This window comes from Apostichopus japonicus, chromosome 8 (assembly GCF_037975245.1).
Source record: "Apostichopus japonicus isolate 1M-3 chromosome 8, ASM3797524v1, whole genome shotgun sequence".
NCBI lineage: Eukaryota > Metazoa > Echinodermata > Holothuroidea > Aspidochirotida > Stichopodidae > Apostichopus > Apostichopus japonicus.
The window spans coordinates 9,690,701-9,714,914 of record NC_092568.1 but is presented as its reverse complement, the minus strand read 5'-3'; the positions used below and the strand labels follow the sequence as shown (position 1 = coordinate 9,714,914).

Genomic DNA, 24,214 nt, shown 5'->3' with positions numbered 1-24,214 from the left:
AAACACATGCTATTACTATTGGAGGGCTATAGTGCAGATATGAGTCTAGTCTTGGCCAAGTCGTTTGTAATACTCTTCTTTTTCTCGCGTGCAAACTGTACATGCCTCAGAGTCTGTTTCTGCCTACCACGAATGTGCTTGCCCACTATATTTTACATGCCCAAGGATCTGTCCGATACAAACGTCTTGAATATTTCTTTAAAGAGTAGCCTGAACTTATGCAAACCACAAAATCTTTATTCATATTATTATTAAGAATTTGCGTGTCATGTGAGATCATGTTTCTTCCACAGCAATTAGCGATCGTCTCGCAGTGTACAAACCAATCTAAGGCCAAGTGATTGTTCACTGCTGAAGGCAGGGCTTGAATAAACATTTTTGGGGAAGTGGGCCCAATTGGCAAACCTGACAAACATGACTGACTTTTGCTGACCAGTTTTTGTTTTATTTTGTTTTGCTTTAAAAAAATCATTTTGTCAAAGAGCGCTGGTTGATTGGCATATTGTATCAGGGATTTACTGTATTAAAGGGGACTGTGTGCTTAGTTATATTACTGTACCCTCCTTCATAACATCTGAGGGCATATTTGCACGTAATTTCATTAAGTTTCTAATTAGTTTTGCATTGTGGATGTCTCCCACAGATGCTGTAATGCTCAAATCAATCACAAACTCAAATCAATCACAAAATGAATTTTCAAAGCAAGCATAAATACTTAAAACTAGGACTGTCCTACACTTTCATAACCGCTGTTCTATAATGTACCTCAGGAGGGGTTCCTCACTAGGTGGTCCCCGACCAAATCTAGAACTCCAAAGGAAATTAAAGTCGGCCCCACAATCTTGCACTAATCAGGACATAAAGACCATAGACTTAAGCCTGTGTAACCTGCACATTGCTTGATCAAGAGGTGTCGTGAGATAATTGTTTTATTCTGTCTGAGGACTTTTCTTCAGCCAATGTTTTTTTCTCTGGACTTCATAAAGAATGAATTTTGAGCCCCTGGTATAGAGTATATACTCTGCAAGAATCTGGAGGCTTTTTAATGTAATATTTAGAATATGGATTACCGGGTACGTGTTTTGCAGTAAGAAGCATACCATCAGAAAACTGTATTATATTGATTTAGTAAGCTAGTTCATGTAATGTTTACGTGAAAGTGTAAATATACTGCCATTAAATACATATTTCAGTTTCTTTCTCTGTTGTGGACTATGGAGACTTGTTTTACTGTAAACTAGGAAATGCTTAGAGTTAGGAACCTTTGGAATAGTGTTAGGATCACCTTTGCTCATATTTGTATGTATGTATACTGTACTGCACACTGTAGAGTCTCATTGATTTGTTCTAAGCCACATTGATAATTATTGATAGAAATATCCTTATTTGGCATATCAAGGGCATTTTGAAAAGCTGTTATAAGATTCCTGTACTAATAGTACAGTAACTGAGCCAATGGTCAGGGGAAGGGGGAGTCCATGGAAGGGTTGGATGAAAAGGGCTAAGCCTCTATTTTATCAGTTTCTATGCTGTCCCACTTTATCAAAAATCTTTCATTTTGCTTTTTGATATACTTTGTAGTTTTTTGCACCATCTACAGAACAGGATGATAAGTCAAACTTGTTTGACCTTAGCTTGTACAGTAGCTAATACAGTCTACAGGTGTAAAGAACAGAGTAAGCGAAAAGTGTCAAGAAAGCAAATAATAACAGACATTGACCTTGTGTACTATTGTGTACTATTATACATCAGGTCTATCTTTAACCACTTCAGCCCTTCTTGATTTTATGCTTTTTTATTTTATGATGGGTCCAAGATACTACCAAACGAAAGTCAAAGGTTAAAAACTCAGTCCATTCCTTTGGCTCTCTTGATACCATTGGTGAACAAGTTCTGCTGTGTCTTTAGACTGCCTTGCGTTACTGTGCAATGAAATCCAGAAAGCACCAGTTAGTACTCAGGGAAATAATTCATCCAGTGTTGTATTGCAAAATGCCATGCATAAAAAGCTAGATAAATTACTATAGACAAGTGTGCAGAAGTTGGCTTTAATATAGCAGGTTTTTACACAGGAATGTTAGTACTTTATGAGACAACATTTGGAGCCTTCAACACTGGTACACAAAAGTTGAACCAAATTATTACCTGGTACACCTAACTAATACCTCAAAATTTCCCACTTAACCCTCCTCCACCATTTCTTTTCCCCCTGTCCCCACTCCCCCACACCATATACTCCTTTTCACCTTGAGATACTTTTGGTTCTCAATTTTTTCTGTTCACATTTTTGTTTTATTTGTTTCCTAATTTAGTAAAGGATGTTAAGAGATTAACTTTCCGATTCCTCACTTTTTATGCTAAGTTTAATGAAATCCATGATTTACTTCGCTCCTCGCTTACCTGTCTCCTCACAACCTCAGCACCTCGTTCTACCGTGCCTATAAAGTATGGTGACCATATCTGCCTGACTGGAATCAGGGACATTTATTGCGTGACTGATATGGGGGAGGGGGTCTAAGGGAGGGGGTGTCCCCCTCCCCTTTGGAAAATTTTCAAGTAGATGTAAAAATGGTGATACTTAGAAGCACTTTTAAATCAATTTTATTTTCAAAAATGTAGCTTTTTCTTAGATGAAATTTATTTACTTTACGAAAGTAAGCTAGGCTAGATAGATCTAGCGTATTCCACTTTACACTGGTCCACCTGAAATACTGGTTAGTTCCGCTCTGCGACTGCACACTTGAATAAATTTTGTTTTCACAATGATTTTACTAATAATGTGGGATATTTTCGAAATTCCTGAACATTTTGACGAATCGGGGACATTTTCGGGGACCCTTGTTCATCGGGGACAGCATACGGTAATCGGGGACTGTCCCCGAAAATCGGGGACGTCTGGTCCTGGTAAAATAATAACACTGTGCGCCCTCTATGACCGGACCTATCCGATTCCCCACTTTTTAATGCCAAGTTTAATGAAATCCATGACCAGCTCTGTTTTCTGCTTCTTTCCTAGTGTATGTCAACATTCCGAATTATCTTGCAAACACCTTGAAGGGATTCCCAATGCTCCACGATGCCAACTATGCAAGGGAAAACGACCTCCCTAACGATATGTATGCACTTCCGTAAGTTCCAGAAGTTTAGATTGCTGGCAGCACATTGCCTTTGGCCAATATTGTAACTCTTGTTTTGGCCACATACGGATACCAAGTAAGGACTGCAGCTATAATTCTGCTGCCCTTGCTTACATATCTCCTCATGATTTATGTACTTTCAAAGTCTGTTAATTGAACAGCAAAGGGGTTGGAGGGGATGGTTGGTTGGTGTGTGAGGGTGTTATAATTAGCTAGAGATGTGCCCTCTAATAATTGTGAAAAATATGAAACATTGCCTTATTCACCGATTAGATAAGATAATGGGGTAGGGTGCATGGTTGGGTGTCAGGGTGTACAGTAGTTGGGGACATGATCCCCTGTGTTTTGAAGACCTGCCCCTCCCACAATTGGGGAAAAGATATAAAATTTGTCTATCTGTCTATAGCTTCATTGAAATGTGTTAAAATGGAACACAAACATGGGAAACATTGTAAATTATCAGCATGATTGTGTACTCCCAATGACTTCAACAGAGCTGCTTAAAAATGATTTTGGACAATTTGAATTAGTCCAAATCAGTACAAAACAGGAAGCAACAGAGATTATGGGATAACAAATCTTGCCAAATTAGCGACAAGAGCCACGCCTGCTCTGTTAAGCCAGTTGAACACTGCACAACTGGAGGAGACTTAAAAGATTTGACTGTTATGAATTAAACTTCGATAGGAGTTCATAGGGGTAGGCAACAGTACAAGTGACACCCACACACTTAAAGGCTGATGAGGGCACAGAGCCAAAAAGTTAATCTGTCAACGACCAGTGCTGGGTTGAAAGAATAAAAAGATAAAAGTATTAAGCAAATAGTTATATATACCAGACCTAAGTTTAGTGGCAATAGTAAAGCATTGAGTAGGTATTCTGTCTATGAGCTCTACCCTCTGTATGCACCCTTTACTGGTCCTTTATGGCATATTTTGAGGGTTAGGAGGGGTTTTTTTTGTGAGTAGAAAGAAGATTTAATGCTGCCATATGAAGTGTCTACGTGATATTTGCAAAGTTTTGTGTAATCAAGATATCATAAAATGTAAGAGAACTGGCTTTTAGCAATAGCAGGCAGGAAATGAACATCCCCCCCCAATAAAAAAAGGGAGGGTGCAATAAATATCTACCCAATTTGGTTTTATTGGAAAACTACATGTCAACAATCATGAGAATATTGACAAAACGTCAACAGTGGGCTGTGACTGTCACAATTAACATACCAGAGGCCTACCATCTCTGCAATAATTATGAAATTAGCAGGCAAACATATCTGGCATGAGTTAATTAATTTGTTTCAATCTGCTGGTACTACAGTATGCATGACGGATAAAGAAAAGCCAGGGTACCTAACAAACATATCCTGCTTCATAAGAGCAGCAGAAAATTTATTAGAAAGAACAGAAAGTTTTAATTACAACGGTAAGGGTAACGAATACAACCAAATATTTATGGAAAGGAAGCTGTATTTATATCCAGACAGAAAAACTGCAGTGTGGTTTCGATGATGAATAATCTTCTAAGTATGTGACACAATAGGCTGTAGTGTATAGCCAGGATGAACAACATACTTCAATCCTAGTAGTACATCAAAAAGGAATTGTGATGTGACAAACAATATTCACTGAGATGGAAACTTTTATTGTATTCAGCATACAGACTGATATCTACCAAAGACAACAGGCTTCTTCTATTTGGCGACCCGTGACTAAAAATCAACTCGCCAAACTGCAAATTCACTCGCTACTATGATTGTTGTTCAAGTCTACATAGTACAGATCTACAACATCAATACTTTATGTGAACAATGGTCAGGCACTTGGGCAGATACATGGTGCTACGTAATTGCACATTGGAAAATTATGGTTCTGTGCAATATGAAATTTAAACTTATTTCCAACAAAAGTAAGTTATGAACACAGTTACATGTCCCAGAATCATAAATAAGCAGCTAGGCCTATTGTGGTGCCTCAAACAAATAAAGGAAAACATCTACAAAAATATCTAAGAAGCTTGCTTGGCTTCTGTTACATTAAGGCTCCTCTACAGTACTAGGCATATACTATACAGTAGCTAGGTATGCGTGAGTCCTAAGCCAATGTAGTAGTACCTCACTGCTGCTTTGAACAGCTCTACTCAAATAGCGCAACTTGGTACATTTTATTTATTTATTTATTTTATTTATCTTGTCGTTTAGCTGCAGATTGTTGTGAGAAAAAATATCGCTATTACTCCATTACACTGCCTAAATCAATACGCAAATCTTTTACGTAATGGAAATCTAAGGTTGAAAGAGCATCTACTGTATCTTCCACTCGCACCCATGTTTATTGTTAGTAGTCTATACATGGGTCGCAAGTACTATACTCTACTGTGTAGGGGTTGCCTGCACATAACCAAGCCGTCAGGATATCGATATTTTATATCCTTTTCTAATTGGATGAGAAATAAATATATGAACACAACTTATTTATGAATGCCATTAAAACACATGATATACCGATCCTGGTAATAAATTGTTATTTTATATATTAATTGATGTCTTCGCTACTGTACATGTTTATAACTGCTCCATGAAGTAGTGAACAATCTCCGCACGTGAAAACTTCCCGTACATAATGCACGTGCAGATAGCGATCCATTTTACACAGTTAATTCGCATTGAGAATGGTCGTTGATAAAAATCTAAACTACGTAGGTGACAGTAAATTTCGTAAATGTAAAATCTTGTGGGATGCACAATATTTCGGTGCTAGATTAAAAATATGATAACAAGGTTTCCAGATCCTTGTGGCACTGTGACAGCACAGATTTACAGAAACAACAGCACCCAGAAACGACTATTACGTTAGGATATCTCCCGAAGAAGGGAACAAGATTTTTCTTAGCTGTTTGGAGGGAGTTGCTCTTCACATAGAGCTCAGTCATATATTAAGCTAAAGATGATATACTAGTGGGGTTTGTGCCCCATTTAATGTCTAATGCTACTGTAGCTGTAGTTGTTTGTTATCATACTGTAAGTCACCATTGCTGCTATATATACACACATATCATCAACTGCATACATGTGTATGGTTTAATTTGGTATAAATTATACTCAACACCTGTGTATGAGCCATTGATGCATGATATGAGCTTGACCCAAATTAATAGGAAAACTGGTTCAATGTGCAATTGACGAGAAGCTGTAGTAGTGTCCCCGATAACAAAACTAGCAAAACAAGTACTGGAGTATATGAAATGACATTTTCCAGGTAGTCAAAACTACTTGTCCAAACATCCGCACAAAGGAAGAATCAATATTTTTACTCACTTTGTCAAATTTTCAAGTACCTGAAAATAACTTGGGAAGACTTTAAAAATACAATATCTAACACAGTATTTGTACTGTTTTTTTTTTAAACTTATATTTTCCTGTTCTGTCTGCCTAACCATCCTTTTAATAATCGTGTCAGTAGTGTTTCTCAATATATGAATGCTGTATATTTCTCTCCCTCTCCCCTCCCCCCATCCCTTCCTCCAGTGTATCCAGCGAGGGTAAACGAATCATCTACAAGGTGTTGGCTTATCCTGTTCTGAAAGATTCCAGTAATATAGGCATGAAGGATTGGATCCAAATGGCAGCCGACATCGAAGAACATTACTTTCATTTCGATGGCTTCGTTATACTCCACGGGACGGATACAATGGCATATTCTGCATCTGCTCTTTCCTTCATGATGGAAAATCTAGGCAAGCCCGTCATCTTGACGGGTGCCCAGGTTCCCATCTCGGAACTTCGGAGTGATGGAAGGGACAACTTGCTGGGGGCAGTGTATATAGCTGGTCATTACTGCATCCCTGAGGTGGGGACATTTTGAATGCTTTCTAGTGTTGTTAACCATGTTTTACTCATCATGTGTGAAGGTTTTTTGGCTGTTATTCAAAAATGTAAACCTACTGGCTTCCTGTGCCAACTTAAACATGGCCTTAATGCATCATATACTTAACCTCCACCTTTGATACATTGCATTGCAGACACAATCCAAACATTAGGTTGTTTATATCTTGGCTGAGGGCTTCCTAGTCACTTGGCTCATTAGATAATCCAGCACTATATACCATGCTATGGTAACTATGTACACCCAGTTGGAACAATTCTTTGCCTATAATTGTACTGTCATGTCCCACTTCCAGAGCACTCAGTGGTGTCAGTACAGCAGTATGAATATCATGTTTCTATCAGATGAAGGTAATAGGAACTGTTTGTGCTGTCAAGAGGAGTGCTTTGAAGCATGATAGGGGAGGACAGTAAAGAGTGGTAGTAGCAGTAGGAAAGTATCCCAACTGACTGCTATTGAACAAATAATTTGCATATATATAATAACATTCTGAGAAATTCCTATTGCAAAGTCAAAACCCATGGCGTTCCATGTTAGCACTCAGCAAATCAGGGTGCTGGGGCATTAAGAGTCAGAATCCGCAACCTATTTGAAGTCTAAATTTTTCATGTACATCATCAAAATGAGGATACATTATGCTTCATCACATTTTTTCACTTCCCTCTAATTGACCCTGGGTATCAGGGCATTACCCCCCCCCCCCCCCTCTCTGAATGCCCCTCTCCTTAGGCCTGGTCAGGAGCCACTGAATTTTGGATTAGAATTGTATGAAAGAGAAGAAAATGTTTGGATTGTCCATGCAGTAAATGTTATATGATACTCTGATGTTTCAATATATTTCTTAATTTGTTTAGTTTTTTTGTGGTGGTGTTGGGGGAGGGGGGTAGGGGTGGATGAGTGGGACCCTAGTCTGCTACACTCTATTAGTTACAATACTGTTGGCATATATAAAAACTGAAAACACTCACAGAACCTTGTAAATCATTTCCGAAATATGTTTTCATTCATTTTCATGTGATGTGTGTTTATTTTGGGGGGAAAGCAGGGATACAGACTTTGTTCTACTCAAACCCTCTCTGTATTTGCGAAACATGAGTAGATACAACTGTGTTTAACATTAATGGTCTCTTTGATCTTCCTTTGTTATCTCTGTATAAACATCATTCAGTTATTTGTTTATCGTTGACAAAGGGTAACATTGTGATGCACATTGAGCACAGTTATAGGTAGATATGTCTGTGCTTTATAAATCCTCAATATTATTATGATTAGTATTAAATTTTTTATTAAGCAGCATTGTTGATAAAGGAATTCTATTTTGGCCTACGTGCCATTTGTGATGAAGTCCCAGCTGTTGTTGTTTTCTTTGTTCTAAATAATGGTTGGTTGAAGTTTATGCGAAGTATATTATTCTCCATACAGTTGTCAGAGCCTAATGTAAGCAAATATTATGTCATAGTTCATCCACCCCTTCCTACCACCCCCCCCCCCAAAAAAAAACTTAGCTTAAAGCTACATTGAGTTTTAAATGGCATTAACTTCACATCATAATTATTTTCACAGGTAACTCTATTTTTCAACAACAAATTATTTCGTGGCAACCGAAGTGTGAAGATATCAGCAGAGCACTTTCATGCCTTTGATTCACCCAACCTACCACCGTTAGTTACCATGGCAGTGAATATCATAGGTATAAAAATTAGAAAAAAAAATCATATTATAAACCTAGTGTAAAATTCAGTATTTACATGACTGAACTTCAGTTAGCTTTATCTGACTAAGAATTTTTGTTATTAAAGTATTATTAAAGGTTAGGTTACTTAAGTGATTTATTTATTTATTTTATTTATTTATTAAATCATGAATTTACATCATTCCAATCATTCCACACTAAATTGGGTCATTAGTACTGTAGGTCACATTCTGTCTCTGCATAGATATATAGATTTTGAGAGAGTTAAATCCAAGAATATATTATAATTGGTTTTAAGGTAAATTGTTACTTAATTGTGAATATCTTTGAAACAAAGAATTATACAGAGGCATAATTAGCAATTTCTCATACACATTTATATGAATGCGATAATCTAAAGACTGCTTTATAAAGGCTTTGCACATTTTACTCTGGTCTTCCCAAAACTTATTCTCAACGTCAACTCAAAGTGACGTCCATCAACTAATCCTGTTTCAAAATTCTTTTGGTTTGTTCCTGGCAATACTAAACTTTCCCATATTTTTGTGATTTTATTTGAATATATTCAAGAACTGGTTAACTCCAAGTCATGATTTACACCCTTTTTTTTGGGGGGGGGGGGAAATTTTAGGAACTCACAATTTTGTCTGAAGTTCTGAACATCCCACTCGTATTTTACAACTGTCTAGCAAGTTGAAAGGTCATCAGTATTGCTCCCAAATATGCTAGCAAGTCATATAATGGTCACCCATGCTGAAATGTCACCGAGCATTTTTACTGCCGTTCTAAAGGCTACTGTAAGTTACCACCTGTACCGAGACATTTGATTGGCTAATCAGACAATCCAAAATTCATAGTCTGAGAATAAGTTTGAGGAACAGACTCAGTAGCCCACTTTTGAAAACTTCCAGCAGTTATTAAGCGTGCCAAAATTGTGGGGCCCAATACTGACAAAAGTTGAACTGCCTTATTTCTGCGAAGGCAAACAAAATCATCGGTAATGACGCTAAATGACTGATTATTAGCCGAATTATATTACCATGATCACCTCGGTAATTAGTAGGTCAGTAAGGATTTAGTAAACAACCATCTTATCATAGTTAATAACTTAAAGATTAATTTACAGAAATAGTATCTTTACCTTTACTCAAGCTCTTTAAAGTAGCTAGTATTTCAGCAACAGATGTACAAAACCCCTTAATGAGTTTGCTTTGTAAATACTGCATGACGCAAGTTCGGTGTTGCAACATGTAATTCTAAGTACTCCAGTTGTAAAGTGTACATATAAACTTAGCCAGACCACAGATGTGACCTTAACACTGTCAGAGGTAAGGTTAACCAAATGGTTTTGTAAACTTTGTTTGCAAGGAAGAGGTGTGACATGGGTTTAGAACAATAGTAATGTTGTCATTCGGCAAGCCTTTCATAGTAAAGGCAGGGCAAAGTTCTCTTCAAGAGGGATCGTAGATGTCTATCATTAAGTAGTGAGATGTGGTAGTAAGTAAACCTTCATTCTGTTGATACAGGCAGTTTGGCTTTATCATGTTTTATTGGTCTTGCGAACTCATTAAAATGTGATTGAATTATAAATCAAATTTATCCCAGGTAGTTTATATAAATGAAGGATGATTTTGATCTGATAAACATCCTGTTTTTGTTGAATCACCCCATGTCGTTCACCGTCCATTGCATTTATTCAGCGATAGTTTCATTGTTGAAGAAAGTCCTTTGATGTAAATTATGTATAGACATATCAGACACAGAAAATGGTCTAAATTTTTGAAAAAAAAGCATATTAAAGGAAATATTGGATAGAGTGAAACTAGAAATTTCTGCAAAAGGAAAAAAAAGAAGGAAAGAGGAGAGAAAAACCAAACATACTAATCCTTACATATGACTGGGATCTTTTAGAGCAAGGTCGGGCAAAAGGGGGACAATCATGTCACTGGGACCGTTGAGATATTCATTTTTTATTTTACTGCATTATGAAAATCAGAAATCATTAATAATGCAATGCAATATTTTTCTAGGCCCTCTTATTAGCTCCAGGTGCCAAAGATGTAACTCTCTGACCAACCATCTCGCCTCTCCTTCTTGCCAGGCATGCATATAAATATATTTAAATGAAAATATCGAGCACTCTTTTATAGATCTTGATGTAAGATGTTAATAAAAAATCAAGTAATATTATATGATGAGCATTTATACTATAATTCTACGCAACTAAATATGAACGTCTTTCACAATTTTAAGAATAGATTTTGTGTTTGGCCATCAAATTTACAAATACAAATATAAAGGCTTAGTGTTTCTCAAACAAAGTTATCAACCTAAGACACCTTTCTACATATTACCACCTAAAGAAGGTTAATATTGGTGTGTTCTTATCGAATTTAGTTTTACCGTCTTCAATAAATTTTGTAGCTAATACAACTTTAAATGATAGTATTAATCAATTTTGTAAAAAGCAACTTGGACAAAAAGACAAAAATCCAAAATACTTAGCTTTTCACTCTTATGATGTTCAGTATTATTGGATTTTCCTATGAAATAATATCCACAATTTCTCAAAGTTTTCTCATAGTTACCAACAAAAAAAGATCTGTTCCCATGGTGTATGTCTGCCATTTTGTACTTCTTTTCTGCAAAGGTCTGGCATATTGCAACTGTATCATGCTTTCAAATTCTTTGTTATCGTGTCATCAATAGCTATTAGAAATTGTCTATTTTAGCAGCAAGACAGTGTTCTAACACTAGTAGTGTTATCCATCAAGTTGTAATAAGAAATATGAAAATATTACTATTTTTATAAATTATACCTCACCATCTCTTTGTTCTAATCTGGTGTAATGACACAAATTCATTCAATGAGTTGCATAAATTTTAAATAATTGATCTTGACCTATGTTGTTTATTTGCATCAGTTATTAAAATGCATAATTGTTTGTATTTCAATTTTGTTTTTGGTTATGTCTTTAGTTTCTTGGGATAGTATCTACAGGCCTACAGCTTTATCAGCGTTTAGAGTCCACACAAACTTGAACAGAAATGTGGGACTACTAAGATTGTTTCCTGGGATAACATCTGCTACTGTAAGTACCTCACATGTGCATTTTATATGTAGACTCTTATAGATGAATTTTATTATTTTACTTCCATTAATTTGTTTTTTATTGTTTTCTAAAATCTTTTAGTTCATCCTTTTTCATTAACATTATTATTTAGTGGACCCAAGGGTTACCAAGGGTTACCAAGCCATAGATGATACTCTTACTCTGATTCGTGAATAATAAACACTTTGTAAATTTGTAATTTGGTCATATTTAAGTTTTTGGCATTTTGAGTGGCTTCAGGTGTTAAAGGGTGACTTTAGCTAGCACAAAGAAAATACATATTGTTATGTTGTAGACTGTGTAGACTATTTTGTCACTTCAGGTTGTATTTCTAAAACCACCTTTACCTTTTGAGAAATTACACCTTTAACATCTGAGGCTGTACAATTAAAGTGGCTGAACTGCTTAGTCTATAAAACCCACAGACAGTACATACCATGAGGTCAGTCTGTTCCTCAGATGCAACACAAAACTAAATAGGCAAAGCAGTAAACTATTTATGGCCTCAAAATAAAATGTTTACAATGCATTAAAAGTTTGTCAAAGACAAATAGCGTTGAAATTCCATCCAAGGGTAATCCGTGTTCTTTAGAAGTTACGAAAGAACGTATTTTTAGTTGGGTTATTAAATTTTATAAAACAATTCTTTCAATGTTAACATATAGGCCTGCACTGCGGAACTGATGTCATCATCAATCCTTAAAGGACCATTCCAGAGTTTTAGCATGTATTAAAGCTGAATATCTTGAAGACAGGAACAACCATAGCACTCGAGTAGCACTCGAGTTTGTTGTTTCTAGGACTACGGCAATAATTCTGCCAGAATTCATCCGTTACTGGTCACCTGTATAGTCTTTGCAAAAAAGTTTCCCATGCTGAAAAATTGACCAGAAAGCCTTCTGATGGAAGGTTATCAAATTTCTCTATAAGATCCAAATTATTTAAAGTCACAAGAAGAAAACAAATTCTTTGAGGATAGTAGCAGCAAAAGATTTTTTTTTAGTGGAAATATTGGTGACAATTTTTTGTTTTTATAGAGCTGTTGTTTAATTTATCAGTCTTTGACTTTTGTTTGCTTTCATTTACAGGCTCATGCGTTCCTGCAGCCGCCCATGGAGGGGGTTGTCCTGGAGACCTACGGTACCGGTAACTGTCCTTCGGATAGGAAGGATCTCCTGGAGGAAATAGAGAGTGCTTGTCGAAGAGGCTTGATAATAGTTAATTGCACCCAGTGTTTCCAAGGAAGCGTCAAGGCTTTCTATGAGACAGGCTCGGTGAGCAGTTCGTCTATCTTGCGCATCCTATGCACGTGACAATACTCGATAAGTTCGGCCCCGATTCTTACATTAAAAATAGATAAAAAGGGTTAGGTCCGAGAGGGAAGATGTGGCACAGGTCGACTAGGGTCGCCAGGGGATAAAGAATCATACATTCCAACTCTCGTAATGGCTATGTTTGCAATATGTAGTTGTCCGTGGGATCGGACCTGGCTCTGGACCCCCCCCCTGCTGGTTCTATATTTTTCGTGAAAACAACAGATCAGGATAATTACATTAAAATCCTCTTTTAATAAGATATGTAAAAACAAAATTCAAACAGATATCAATTTTGTCAATCTTAGAGGATGCTTCAATTTATTACTTGTTTTATTCAAAAAAATTCATTTTGCCCATCCCGCAAACAACAATGAACCCGTCCCTCGCTGTATGTGTAGATCCCTTGGTTCTAAGATTATTTTAGGCAGATTGGAAACTTGAAGAAGTTACAGCTGGGAGAAATCATTTGTTGGTTATTCCAGTGTTTTAAAGTTAAAAACCACAGGAATGAGAGTTGCATTTTATATACATATTTTGTATGATGTTATTTTTTAGGTTCTTGTGAAAGCTGGAGTGGTACCAGGGTCAGATATGACCCCAGAGGCAGCTCTTAGTAAACTCAGCTATGTCCTCGGCCTCAGCAACCTCACCCTCGAAGAAAAGAGGAAGATGATGACCTCCAACATCCGGGGAGAGATGTCCGTCCTGGCCGAGAGTAAAGTACCAGGCAGAATCCAAGAGAATCGTCTGATACAAGCCGTAGCGGACACATTGCTTCTTACCAGTGAAGAGGTAGGGATGATCTTCATCAACAAAGTAGTAAAAAAGCAATATATTTGTTACGGTAATCCCTTGTCGTAACTTTATAGTAAAAACATTGTTCAGTAGCAACTAAGGAAAATTTTGCACTACTTTGCGGTAAACTTTTACGGTGGATTTAAACTGATCAGTGAAAAAGCTCATTTTCTTGTCTCGTGGATATCAATATTACATTCGTGTTGAGTGCTAACAGGAACAAATATCATTGTGCATTACGCATGACTTGATTTCCTGTTCTGGCGGTATCTATGGAAAATGGGTGCCTGCACATTTCAAAAGCCAACCAGGCGATAATAGCAAACTGAATATTGATATTAATCAAATAACGTCCGTTATAGAATTTTTATGTACGATACATGAGAGCTGATTGAACATACACAGTCATTGTGAGCAGGCAAGGGGGGGGGGGCGGGTTTGTCCATGGTTGCATGCAGCCAGTTTTTCTTGCGAGAAGCAAGTTTCTCGCGCTAATACCACTCTATACTGTCTTCACTTATTGTGCTTCAAAGCACTTGTACTGACAGTATTAACAGTTCCTAAACTTTGGTAGAAAAGAGGATACACATCATACTGCAAATAATGTCATTACACTAAGTGCTTTGAAGTGGGACATGTAAGTATAGTTTTTAAATAATTGTCCCAACTCTTAGCTTTTTTGGGAAAGGTTGTTATGATTAGCCGGCTCGGCATCCATTTTACGGTGGAAAGTTGTAAACTGTGATGTGAGATGCTTTGATTCATCCGTGCCAGTTTTATTTGTAGCGATACTCATTGGTTTCCTCTAGTTCCTAAAATTTTTAGGCTATGCTCGCAAACTATGCTGTGAAATGCGCGAGTGATTGATGCACCTTTCCAAAATTCCAAAATGTTGTTTACCTACATTTTTTCTTTACTTTTTCATTTTTTTTAGGATCTGAAAGCTCTTAGTGATTCTCTGTTTCCTCCTCTGATGTGTGCTGCTGCCAGAAATGGGGATTTAGAAAGTTTGGTACATTTAAAGAAATGTGTAAGTTGTTTCTTTTCTGTTTTTGACCTCCCTTCTTTCAGAGCACGTATACATAAATATATCTATGTTCTTCTGATGGCCATTTTGCTGCATGTTAAAATTTAAACGCAGATCATTTCTTCAGCCCCGTCTTTTAAATGCAATATGTTTAATGGCTCTGAACACTAAAAAAGACCATGCAATGATCCCAAAAATTACTCCAAAATACTACTTTGGCCACATGCTATAATCCATTCCGACACAATAAAGAGCAATTTCTATATAGAGAGAGGATAATCATTGTCTATGATCTTCATATGCACGTTCATATTCATATCATATTCTATGATCTTCATTTTGCAACTTTTTATTTCCACTTGTTGTTTCAGTGATGCTATAGTTGAGAAAGGCAATCTTTCAGTTAATTTCGGTTCCATCAAACAATGGTCCTTTCTTTGTGTTTGCATTATCCACTGGCAGGGGGGTAGGAAGCTTCCAAAAAGTGGGGGGCACGTGCCCCAGTGCCCCCCCTGCTCTTACCCCCCTGACCACTGGCAAGAAACAACTTTGAAAATTCCTTTCTGTGTCCCTTTGGTTTACTTCATTACTTGAAATGAAAGTAGACAAGTCACTGTTTGTTATAAGAGTAACTGACAAACAACAACAAAAGTTATTGTTCAGTCATCAAACTTCACTCGGTGAAAACAGCTACGAGGAGGGCTTGCTTTAATTATATTGCAATATTATTATAAATTAATAGCTGGTAGGGTTTGGTAAAAGTGTTGACAACTGGAAAAAAAGATTGACTTTCTAATTTGGGATTTGAAAGTTGTAAAAATCTCTCTTTTATCAGCGAGGAGATCTTCTCTGTCAAGATTACGACGGTCGAACTGCTCTTCACATCGCTGCGGCCGAAGGCAATTACAAAGTGGTCAAGTTTCTGCTCGAAAACGGTTGTTCTATATACGTCATGGATCGCTTTGGCCACACTCCATTCCTAGAGGCTGTTTTGCATGCGTAAGTCAAGATTAATACTCTTTCATTTTGGTGTTGGTGATTTTCTCCTTTTGTCCAACTTTTTGCAATTTATAGTGGTCACAACTCATGCAACCTTTGTTTTGCTTTGGTTTGTTTTGTGATTGCATGCAAACAAACTTTAAATATAGAATTACATCGCAAAGCAGAACCAACTGCTCAAAGTAAAACCTCAACTGATCATACAGAAAACACTCTAGGTTTTTTGTTGTAGTATTGTAGTATAAAATGAGATGCAGACTAGATTCCTTATAAATATGCGGATTTTGCGATACTTTTGAGGAAAAGAATATATAAAGAAAAGTTTAATGTGAGGTCAGTTCTTACTAAACGGAATTCTCTTTTGGTTTTTCGTTATCAAAACTTTTTATCTTTTCTCTTCCCAGGCATTTTGAAGTAATCCAAATAATGAAAGAAACTGGTGGTCATGTGATTGAAGAGAACATGCCTGACCTGGTTACGTATCTTCTCAGGTGAGGGTCATATTTAGTTGATGACATTTTGCTGATGATTGACCGGTTGGCTTAACTCTTTAGGCCCTTTTAGTTCTTGATATATATAATAATTAATTCTATTATTCATACATGTTTGAAACTCAACTTGATTTTTCACTTAAATAACTCAACATTTTGAACTAGATTTTATGGAGGCAGTGGAAAGGAGGTTTGTAATAACATATTCGAAGTCTTATTGCATAATGAATATGCGTATGTGTGCAAATGCCTGTGCATGTATACATGTATAATAAATATTGTTATATACATTATCACTAGAAACATTTTTTTAAATTCAACTGATATTTCACTTAAATAACTCAGCATTTTGAACTAGAGTTTACAGAGGCAGTGGAAAGGAGGGTTGTAATAACATATTCGAAGTCTTATTGCATAATGAATATGCATATATGTGCAATGTCTATGCATGTATATCTAATACATATGGATATCTACATAACCACTAAACACAATTACTGTTAATAATCAGTTTTCATAATGTCATGAAATTTCTCTCATAGTCCATTGAATATGTTGTCCATTTCCTGCAACAAAACAAAAAAGATAAACCCTCTGACTATGATGGGTACATGCTAACTCCAAAGTTAAAATAAACTGTTTAAAATTTGCTAATATATTTGAAGTAGGTTTGATATTTTCTATATTGATGAGGGCGCTGCTGTCTGTTATAGAAGTAGTAACACTACTTGTTGTTGAGTAGAGGGAAAGCACACACTAGGTGTTCTAGCGAACACTTCATCGAGTTATATTGAAATACAATAATACGATAATATGATAATTGATCACATAATATGTAAACAAATGCCAGCATGCAGCACTGCACAAGCCATGCTGGAATGTGAGAAATGATCAGCGATTTCATACAGCACAGAAGTGAGATGTGTTGCTGATTTCGCACAGTGAATGTGTTAGAGCAGGGGTTCCCTAACAGGGTGCATGAACCCTCAGGGGGTGAGTGAGTCCATCCCATGGGACGTTTCTGAAAGTCAAAACTAGAGTACTTTTCGTTGAACTAAAATCTGATATATCATATAATTTAGTAATGTTCAAAAGTCATACCTATCGACAAACTCTTTTGGCGTTCCATACGCATATGTTGCCATAGTAGTACCGTACCGTGCATGTGATGAATAACTGAATTATGAAACAGACACAGGCTGTTATGCATATTATTGTATAACAATGACTTAGATCGTGTCTCAAAAAGTTGGGGGTTCGTGGACAACTCTGACATCCACAGGGGGTTCGTGGGGTGATAAAGTTAGGGGAACCCTGTGTTAGAGGATATCACCTTGTGTTTTCTCATTCTACCTTCCATTCTACTGCATGCCTCTCTCTGTCTACCCATTAATGACAGTTACAATACAGTTGTCCCCTACGTAGACTAATTTATCGTTGTTGTTGTTGTTTATCTTATTCAGTTCAGCAGGGTCTGGTAATGTTGATCGTCTCCGAGCTTTCAAGCTTGCAGGGGTGGACCTAAATCTTGCAGACTACTCCGGAAATACCGCACTGCATGTGGTAAGGTCCAGAAATTATTTTAAAAGAAATGGAATGTTTACTGTTGGAAAAATTAACACAGCCACAAAAAAAAGACATATTTTTCCCTCCAAACATTTGAAGCTTTTTTGATTCTCTTAAATTCATCCCATATGATACCTATTGATATTTTGAGTAGTAAGAAAAGTCTTCCATGGGAAAACTAAATTTGGGATGAACATTTTTGAAAATGTTATGGTAGTGGTAACAACAAAAGGGCAATACAAATTTGGTATACCACTTGTGATGTCTTTAATTTTCATGATATGATGAACAGAAATCAGATATTTTTAGTATTCTAGCCCTGCCTGACCTGTCGATCTGTAATATTGAAATTTTGAAAAACCTTGTAAACATGATATCTGTAGAAGGTAAGGTTGGGCAGATCTCATATTAAGTATGTAGATGTGCCATGTCAAATTTAAGGAGCCTATTATTGCTAAAGGTTAAAGGTCATTTGAAGTCAACATATGCCAAACATTTACTTCACTCCCCTCTTACCTGTCTCTCTACACTAATACACCTTCCTAAACATAAAATCCCAAGGGAAGCTTGGACAGATCGCATGTTTGGTATTTAACTGTACCACATTGTGTATGAGAAGCCTGTTGTTGAGGTCGAAGGCTATTTGTAGCAAAACTGTTACGGTAGAGGTAAAGTTATCTTTGCTAATATTGCTCTATTTTTTTATGGTAAATAAAGGTGTCCACAGAACAGCATTCTTATGACCAATTTCCTGGACATTTTTTTATATTCCAGGCTGCCGCTAACGATCAGACAGTTTGCATGCAGTTTCTGCTGGAGGCCGGGCTAGATATCAAGAGAGAAAATAGATTTGGACAAACGCCTCTGATGTTAGCGAGGGATCTGAATAACAGCAAAATGGATGAGCTCCTCGCGGAGTATCTTTAACATATCAAGTACTTCAAGTACCTCAGATCTTACGTAACCGATGATGTACTGTTAAAATCTGGTGTTGTGTTAAAGTCTGGTGTAACTTAACCTCTGGTGTAACTTAACCTCTGGTGTAAGGTAACCCCTGGTCTGACATGTCTTCTGGTATAATGTAATCTATAGTGGAACATAGTAACCGCTGGGTGAATGTAACCTCTGGTGAAGTAACCGCTTGTGTAACGTAACATTTGAATTGAATTGTATACATATATATATATATCTTTCTGTCAGTTTGTCTGTCAGTCATTCTGTTGGTATTTAGTAATGAAATATACTATCTATTAGAGCTGTGCAATGTACCTTGTTTAAGGCGCACCGCAACTGAATTAAAAATTTAGTCTATTTATTTTTCGTATGGGTTAATATTTATAAAGAAATGGTTGTGATAACCAAAAACAGTCAATTCTAATTTATTTTTCGTCATTTTTTATTTGGTTTTGGTATTAACTACTATACAGCAGTAAGTTAAGATGTGTAGAAAAGAAAGAAAGTTGCTTTCGTTATTGGTAGGACAAAGGTCAGGTTTAATAGCGACATGTTATTCCCCATAAAAATAATACTCCAGACTTCAAATTCCCTGATAGTGACTCGACTCTTCCTTTAAAGGCATTGAAGACTCGCCCCAAATCGCGTGCCGCTCTCTGAAAGGTTAACTTTCCGTTGCTTGCAAGTGAAGATTTTCTGCTTGTCGCAATAAAATTAAGACAATAATGAAACGTGATACCTTGTTATCTTGAGCTGGACCTGAGATGTCCATAGCTGTATCGTTTGTACACTGTGTTGTGGGTATTGACCGCAGCTGTGACTGTACACTAGTATCTAATTACCGACGGTAGCAAGCTGTGTGTGTATTTTCTGGGATCGATGGTGGTGTCTAACACTTCTGTTACACCTCATTGGAAACTTGGTCAGATTACCGGCATTAGACCTTTCTTTTTGCGCGAGTCTCTCACACCCTTTAACTTGAAGTGAAGTGACAATAACAACATGTCAAACATTTCTTAGAGGAAAAATGTAATATATATTTAAAGGACTGTGGAAAAAAAAGAGAAATAAAAATAGCTTTAAAAGTATATAAATGTATATAAAAAAAACAAGGTTTCACAATCCAAGAAAACTAATGAGGCTAGAGTTTAGTTTATTTCATAAGAATAGGTTTAGTTAATGAAAAGGAACACAAAAAAAAACCTTTTTCTTACTTTAGTAATTCCATGTATTCTTCAAAATTTGAAATATTCTTTCTCTCAATATTCTTTCTCGCCCATCTAATGTATCTCGACAACATTGGTCGTTTATTTCAATTTGTGCATCTGGGTTTGTTTCAGCGAGAAATCTTTGGACGTATAAAAGCAGCTTTGAAGTTTTTCACAACCTTCAGAAGTTTAAACAGATTGTACAGTAACAATATTTATGTCAAGACTGATATGTTTTTCATTTTCCCCATCATTTTGTTATATAGTGGTCATTAGACAGGATTTTGGCACACAGAGCAAATCCATCCCGCAAAAAAGGTTTCAGTCTGACCAATATAAAAAATAGTCTTGCAGTTAATATTGTTTATGTGGGCCCTTAAGGCCTTAGGCTTGAACACCTAACACTAGCTAGATTTTGGTTCTCTCTTGACCTTTGCTCCAAGCCAATGTTTCTTTCTGGTCCTTTGACATTAATTGAGATCCAGGATAATTTACTTCGTTCCTCGCTTACCTGTCTCCTCACAACCTTAGCACCCCCCTTCTACCCTGCCTAGAATGAACTGGTAACCTTTTACCTGGTACATGAACTGGTAACCATTTATATGCAGGGAATATGTTTCTGTTCTATTTGTATTGTTATCACTGTATATATAATCCATTCAGCCTCTGAAGAAGATCCTGCTAGGATCGAAACGTCAGGCTAACTTACTTTTACACATTCTCTTACACAGGCTCTTTAGTGGATAAGCAGTTTGCTAACAGTTTTGTTTTATTTTGATTGTATAATCTTCACAGATTATATTGCACTCACGCAGGTACCATTTTCCTTCATTAACAGAAAGTTGCGTGCGCTGTGAAAAAAAAGGTGCTGTTTGAAGGCCAACATGGACTCGTTAATTTAATACTATATACGTCCAAGACCTTGTTCCAAAATAATATTTTAATCCAGCTTTGATCTTATTTATTTGGTACTTCATTAATTTGTTACTGTTTTTTTATCCTTTTTCATTTTCTTTTACAACGTAACTCAGGATCGTGTTGGCAATATTTGCAATGATTTAGGATGATTATTCAACTAGATTAGTTACACTTTGTAAAATTGTTTGGTTTATTTAGAATTGGTTAATATCTTTCATGACTACATTACTAGTTAATTGCATGAAACATGTTTTGACAGGTTCTTTTTCTTGTGACACTTCCTGGAATATCTATTTGGCATGTTATTCATTAATGTTGGGATGATTTCTGTGTTCACTAGTAAATTAAAAGGAGGCAGTCTTAAAACTGTGCTCGTAACTATGCTAAAAAATTGATCATCAAATGACCTTTGGCAGTGTTCACTCTTCAATCCCACTATGCATCTTCAACTAACACTTTCAAGTACAGTTAACACTTTTAACACAGTTAACATAGCTAATACTATCAAGCTGTGTAAAACCCTCTTTCTAGCATTATTTGTAAGGATGCAACAACTGCAGATGTTGCTTTAAATCCTTTACTGTTTTTGGAACACATCGGATACTCTATTGGACTGGCGATCATCGTCTTTCAGAAATGTATCAAGCTTTTGTTTTATCTGTCATGCAGTGTTGTGATTGGCCTATTAATCTTGTGTACTTATTAACATTGTTTTTATGATTGGTTAGTTGTGGATGGATGTATCACCCAGGTTATCATATACCTATCATATTATTGTAATCCGTTGAATTTTCACCTTCAATATTGTTTCAGTCACTGAATGCTGAGTAAAGTGTGGTTAAAAATTAATTCAATCAATAAAAATTGATAAATTAGACTCCAATGTGCTATACAATTGTTTTAATACCTCCAATCAGTAATTTATTCTTGCAAGGCTGGTGCTTGTCAACACCTCGCCTTACCTCAATTCTCTCCGTCCCAGGTGTCGCAAAAGGCCATGCTTTTAACACTATCGACACAAATTAATATTTTTGTAGCAAAATGCTCACAATGGAGTTTTACTTTGTAAATTTCATTTAAATAAAAACAAGGCCTGTTAATTTTAAATACTGTCTATATTTCATAAGTCCTATCAAACTTTCATTTTAAGCCTAGCTGTATACATTGCATGTAAAATATCAGGGAATAAAGTAAGTGTGTTTTACCGACGCTAATGATGATTTGCCGCATGTTGCTAATTCAACTATTTTTTCTTTTGTTTACTCCAAAGTGTTTGTGTAAAGCATGTGGGGTGTTGTTCGAGTTAATCATCTACCGAGTTGGAATATGTTTGTGTAATACTATCGAAGAAACGAATGTTAAAGCTGTGTTTTTTGGCATGTCTTGTATTTAATATTCAGATCAGCTCATGTCATAATCTGAGAATGGGAAACCCCCACAATATGGCTGGCAGTTCTGCGATATTGACTAAACCATTGGCATGCCCAAAGCGGGGAGGAGGTGGATGGGGGTATGCCCAACCTCCCATAGTCAATCAAGTAAGGAAGGAATAAGACCACCAATATGGGTGAAGCCTTCCCCCTCTTTTATCTTCAACCTGACACAAAGTATTTATTAACACAACCTTGTATTTAGATCCACTAATATAGAACCTAATTTATAATCTTAATATGCCTCAATGCACCACATGACTTTTGAGGTACTAGTTTCTTTATTTTTCTCTGTGGGAGGAGCCCCAGAACCCCCCTTACATTGGAGTTGGCTTCAATGACACTAGGGCAGTGCCCCCTCCTTTATAAAATCCTTCATTTGTCTCTGACCCTTCCATTAAGGTTCAAGACCCAACCCTAATTAGTCAGGAACATTTTGAATTTGGCCCTCCCACCTTTGATGTCCTGCGCATGCCACTGGACTTGTAAACGATTTATGTGGTTTAATATCACAACCAATTTGAGTACACTCAATTTCTGCGTTCATCGTGCAGAAAAGTTCTGTTTCCCACAAATTTAAAAGTAACGGTTTAGTTTTTCCTTGCGAACCTATTGAAGGTTAAAGGTCATCAGTGTTGATGACCTGATTGATATGCTAGATGGTCAAATAACGGTCACTGGTGCTCGGATTTCATCAAGCACTTTATGGTCACCCTCAAAGCTATCATTTTGCTTTATTGAAACATGTCTGCCTCAAATTGAACCCTCCTCTATATCTGGAAATGTATAACAATATGAAGAATCAGAGACTCTAGGAAGGTACTTTAAAAAACGTCAGCAGGTTTTTAGCGTCCTTAAAGTTTAGGGCCGATATGGATGATCCTTAAATCATGCATTTTCATCCTGATGGGATTTTTGTCAAATATCCTGATGAGATTCTCATCTTATATTCTGATGGGATTTTCATGGACTAGAAGAAAACTGGCTTTGTTCTTTGGTAGGCCCTACCTTACCCTTAATTTAATAGGTTAGTGTTCTATGGCAAAGTTCTATGGCAAAATTGTGGCAAAGTTTATGCAACTAAATGCTACTACCCATTCTTCCCATTCATGTCAATAGGATATAGGTAATTTTCTGTTTATCAATATATCGGCTATATGAATTAACTGTCCACCCAGACATGAAAAGCATTTAATAATGACGTAAAAAACAGCAATATTTAGTGTAACCTACAAAAAGTTCCGTCTTTTACCTATTTATGGCAATAAATTTGTAAACTTTCAAATTTTGGTGTATTTTGTCTTGTGTTTTTAGAAATTTTGATTTACTAGGTTTATTAAGCAATGTTTTTTTCTTCTTTTTTTAACTCTCCATTTACATTTGTCAACAGAGAAAGAATAGAAGAGGGAAAGATCTTACTAAAGTGGTATTTATAATACTTTTTTAAGACAGACAAACATATACCAGATTTTGATGATAAACATGGTATCGTTTTTTTGATCATGTTATTTCTGAAATTATCAGAACCCTACTAATTAATATTCAAATGAACAAAATCGGTTTCCGTACATGCTAGGAGGCAGCATCGATACTATCCAATCTATTAGGATGAAACATTTAAAGTAATAAAGCCACATGATATGGAAATGTATTGAATTTTAACAATTGATTTTGATGTTTGACAAT

General features: G+C 36.3%; 1 protein-coding gene across 1 annotated transcript in view; it reads left to right on the top strand.

Moving 5' to 3' along the window:
• Positions 1–23,813, top strand: part of LOC139971830 (60 kDa lysophospholipase-like) — a 29,171-nt gene extending 5,358 nt beyond the window's left edge. Inside the window, exons 3-13 of the mRNA XM_071978591.1 lie at positions 3,017–3,128; positions 6,661–6,982; positions 8,582–8,708; positions 11,691–11,803; positions 12,913–13,098; positions 13,696–13,932; positions 14,870–14,965; positions 15,798–15,961; positions 16,366–16,452; positions 17,916–18,015; positions 18,793–23,813. Of these exons, the coding sequence (XP_071834692.1) occupies positions 3,017–3,128; positions 6,661–6,982; positions 8,582–8,708; positions 11,691–11,803; positions 12,913–13,098; positions 13,696–13,932; positions 14,870–14,965; positions 15,798–15,961; positions 16,366–16,452; positions 17,916–18,015; positions 18,793–18,945 (1,697 nt within the window). The 3' untranslated portion in view covers positions 18,946–23,813. The remainder of the gene's footprint in view (positions 1–3,016; positions 3,129–6,660; positions 6,983–8,581; positions 8,709–11,690; positions 11,804–12,912; positions 13,099–13,695; positions 13,933–14,869; positions 14,966–15,797; positions 15,962–16,365; positions 16,453–17,915; positions 18,016–18,792) is intronic.
• The last annotated feature ends 401 nt before the right edge of the window (positions 23,814–24,214 follow it).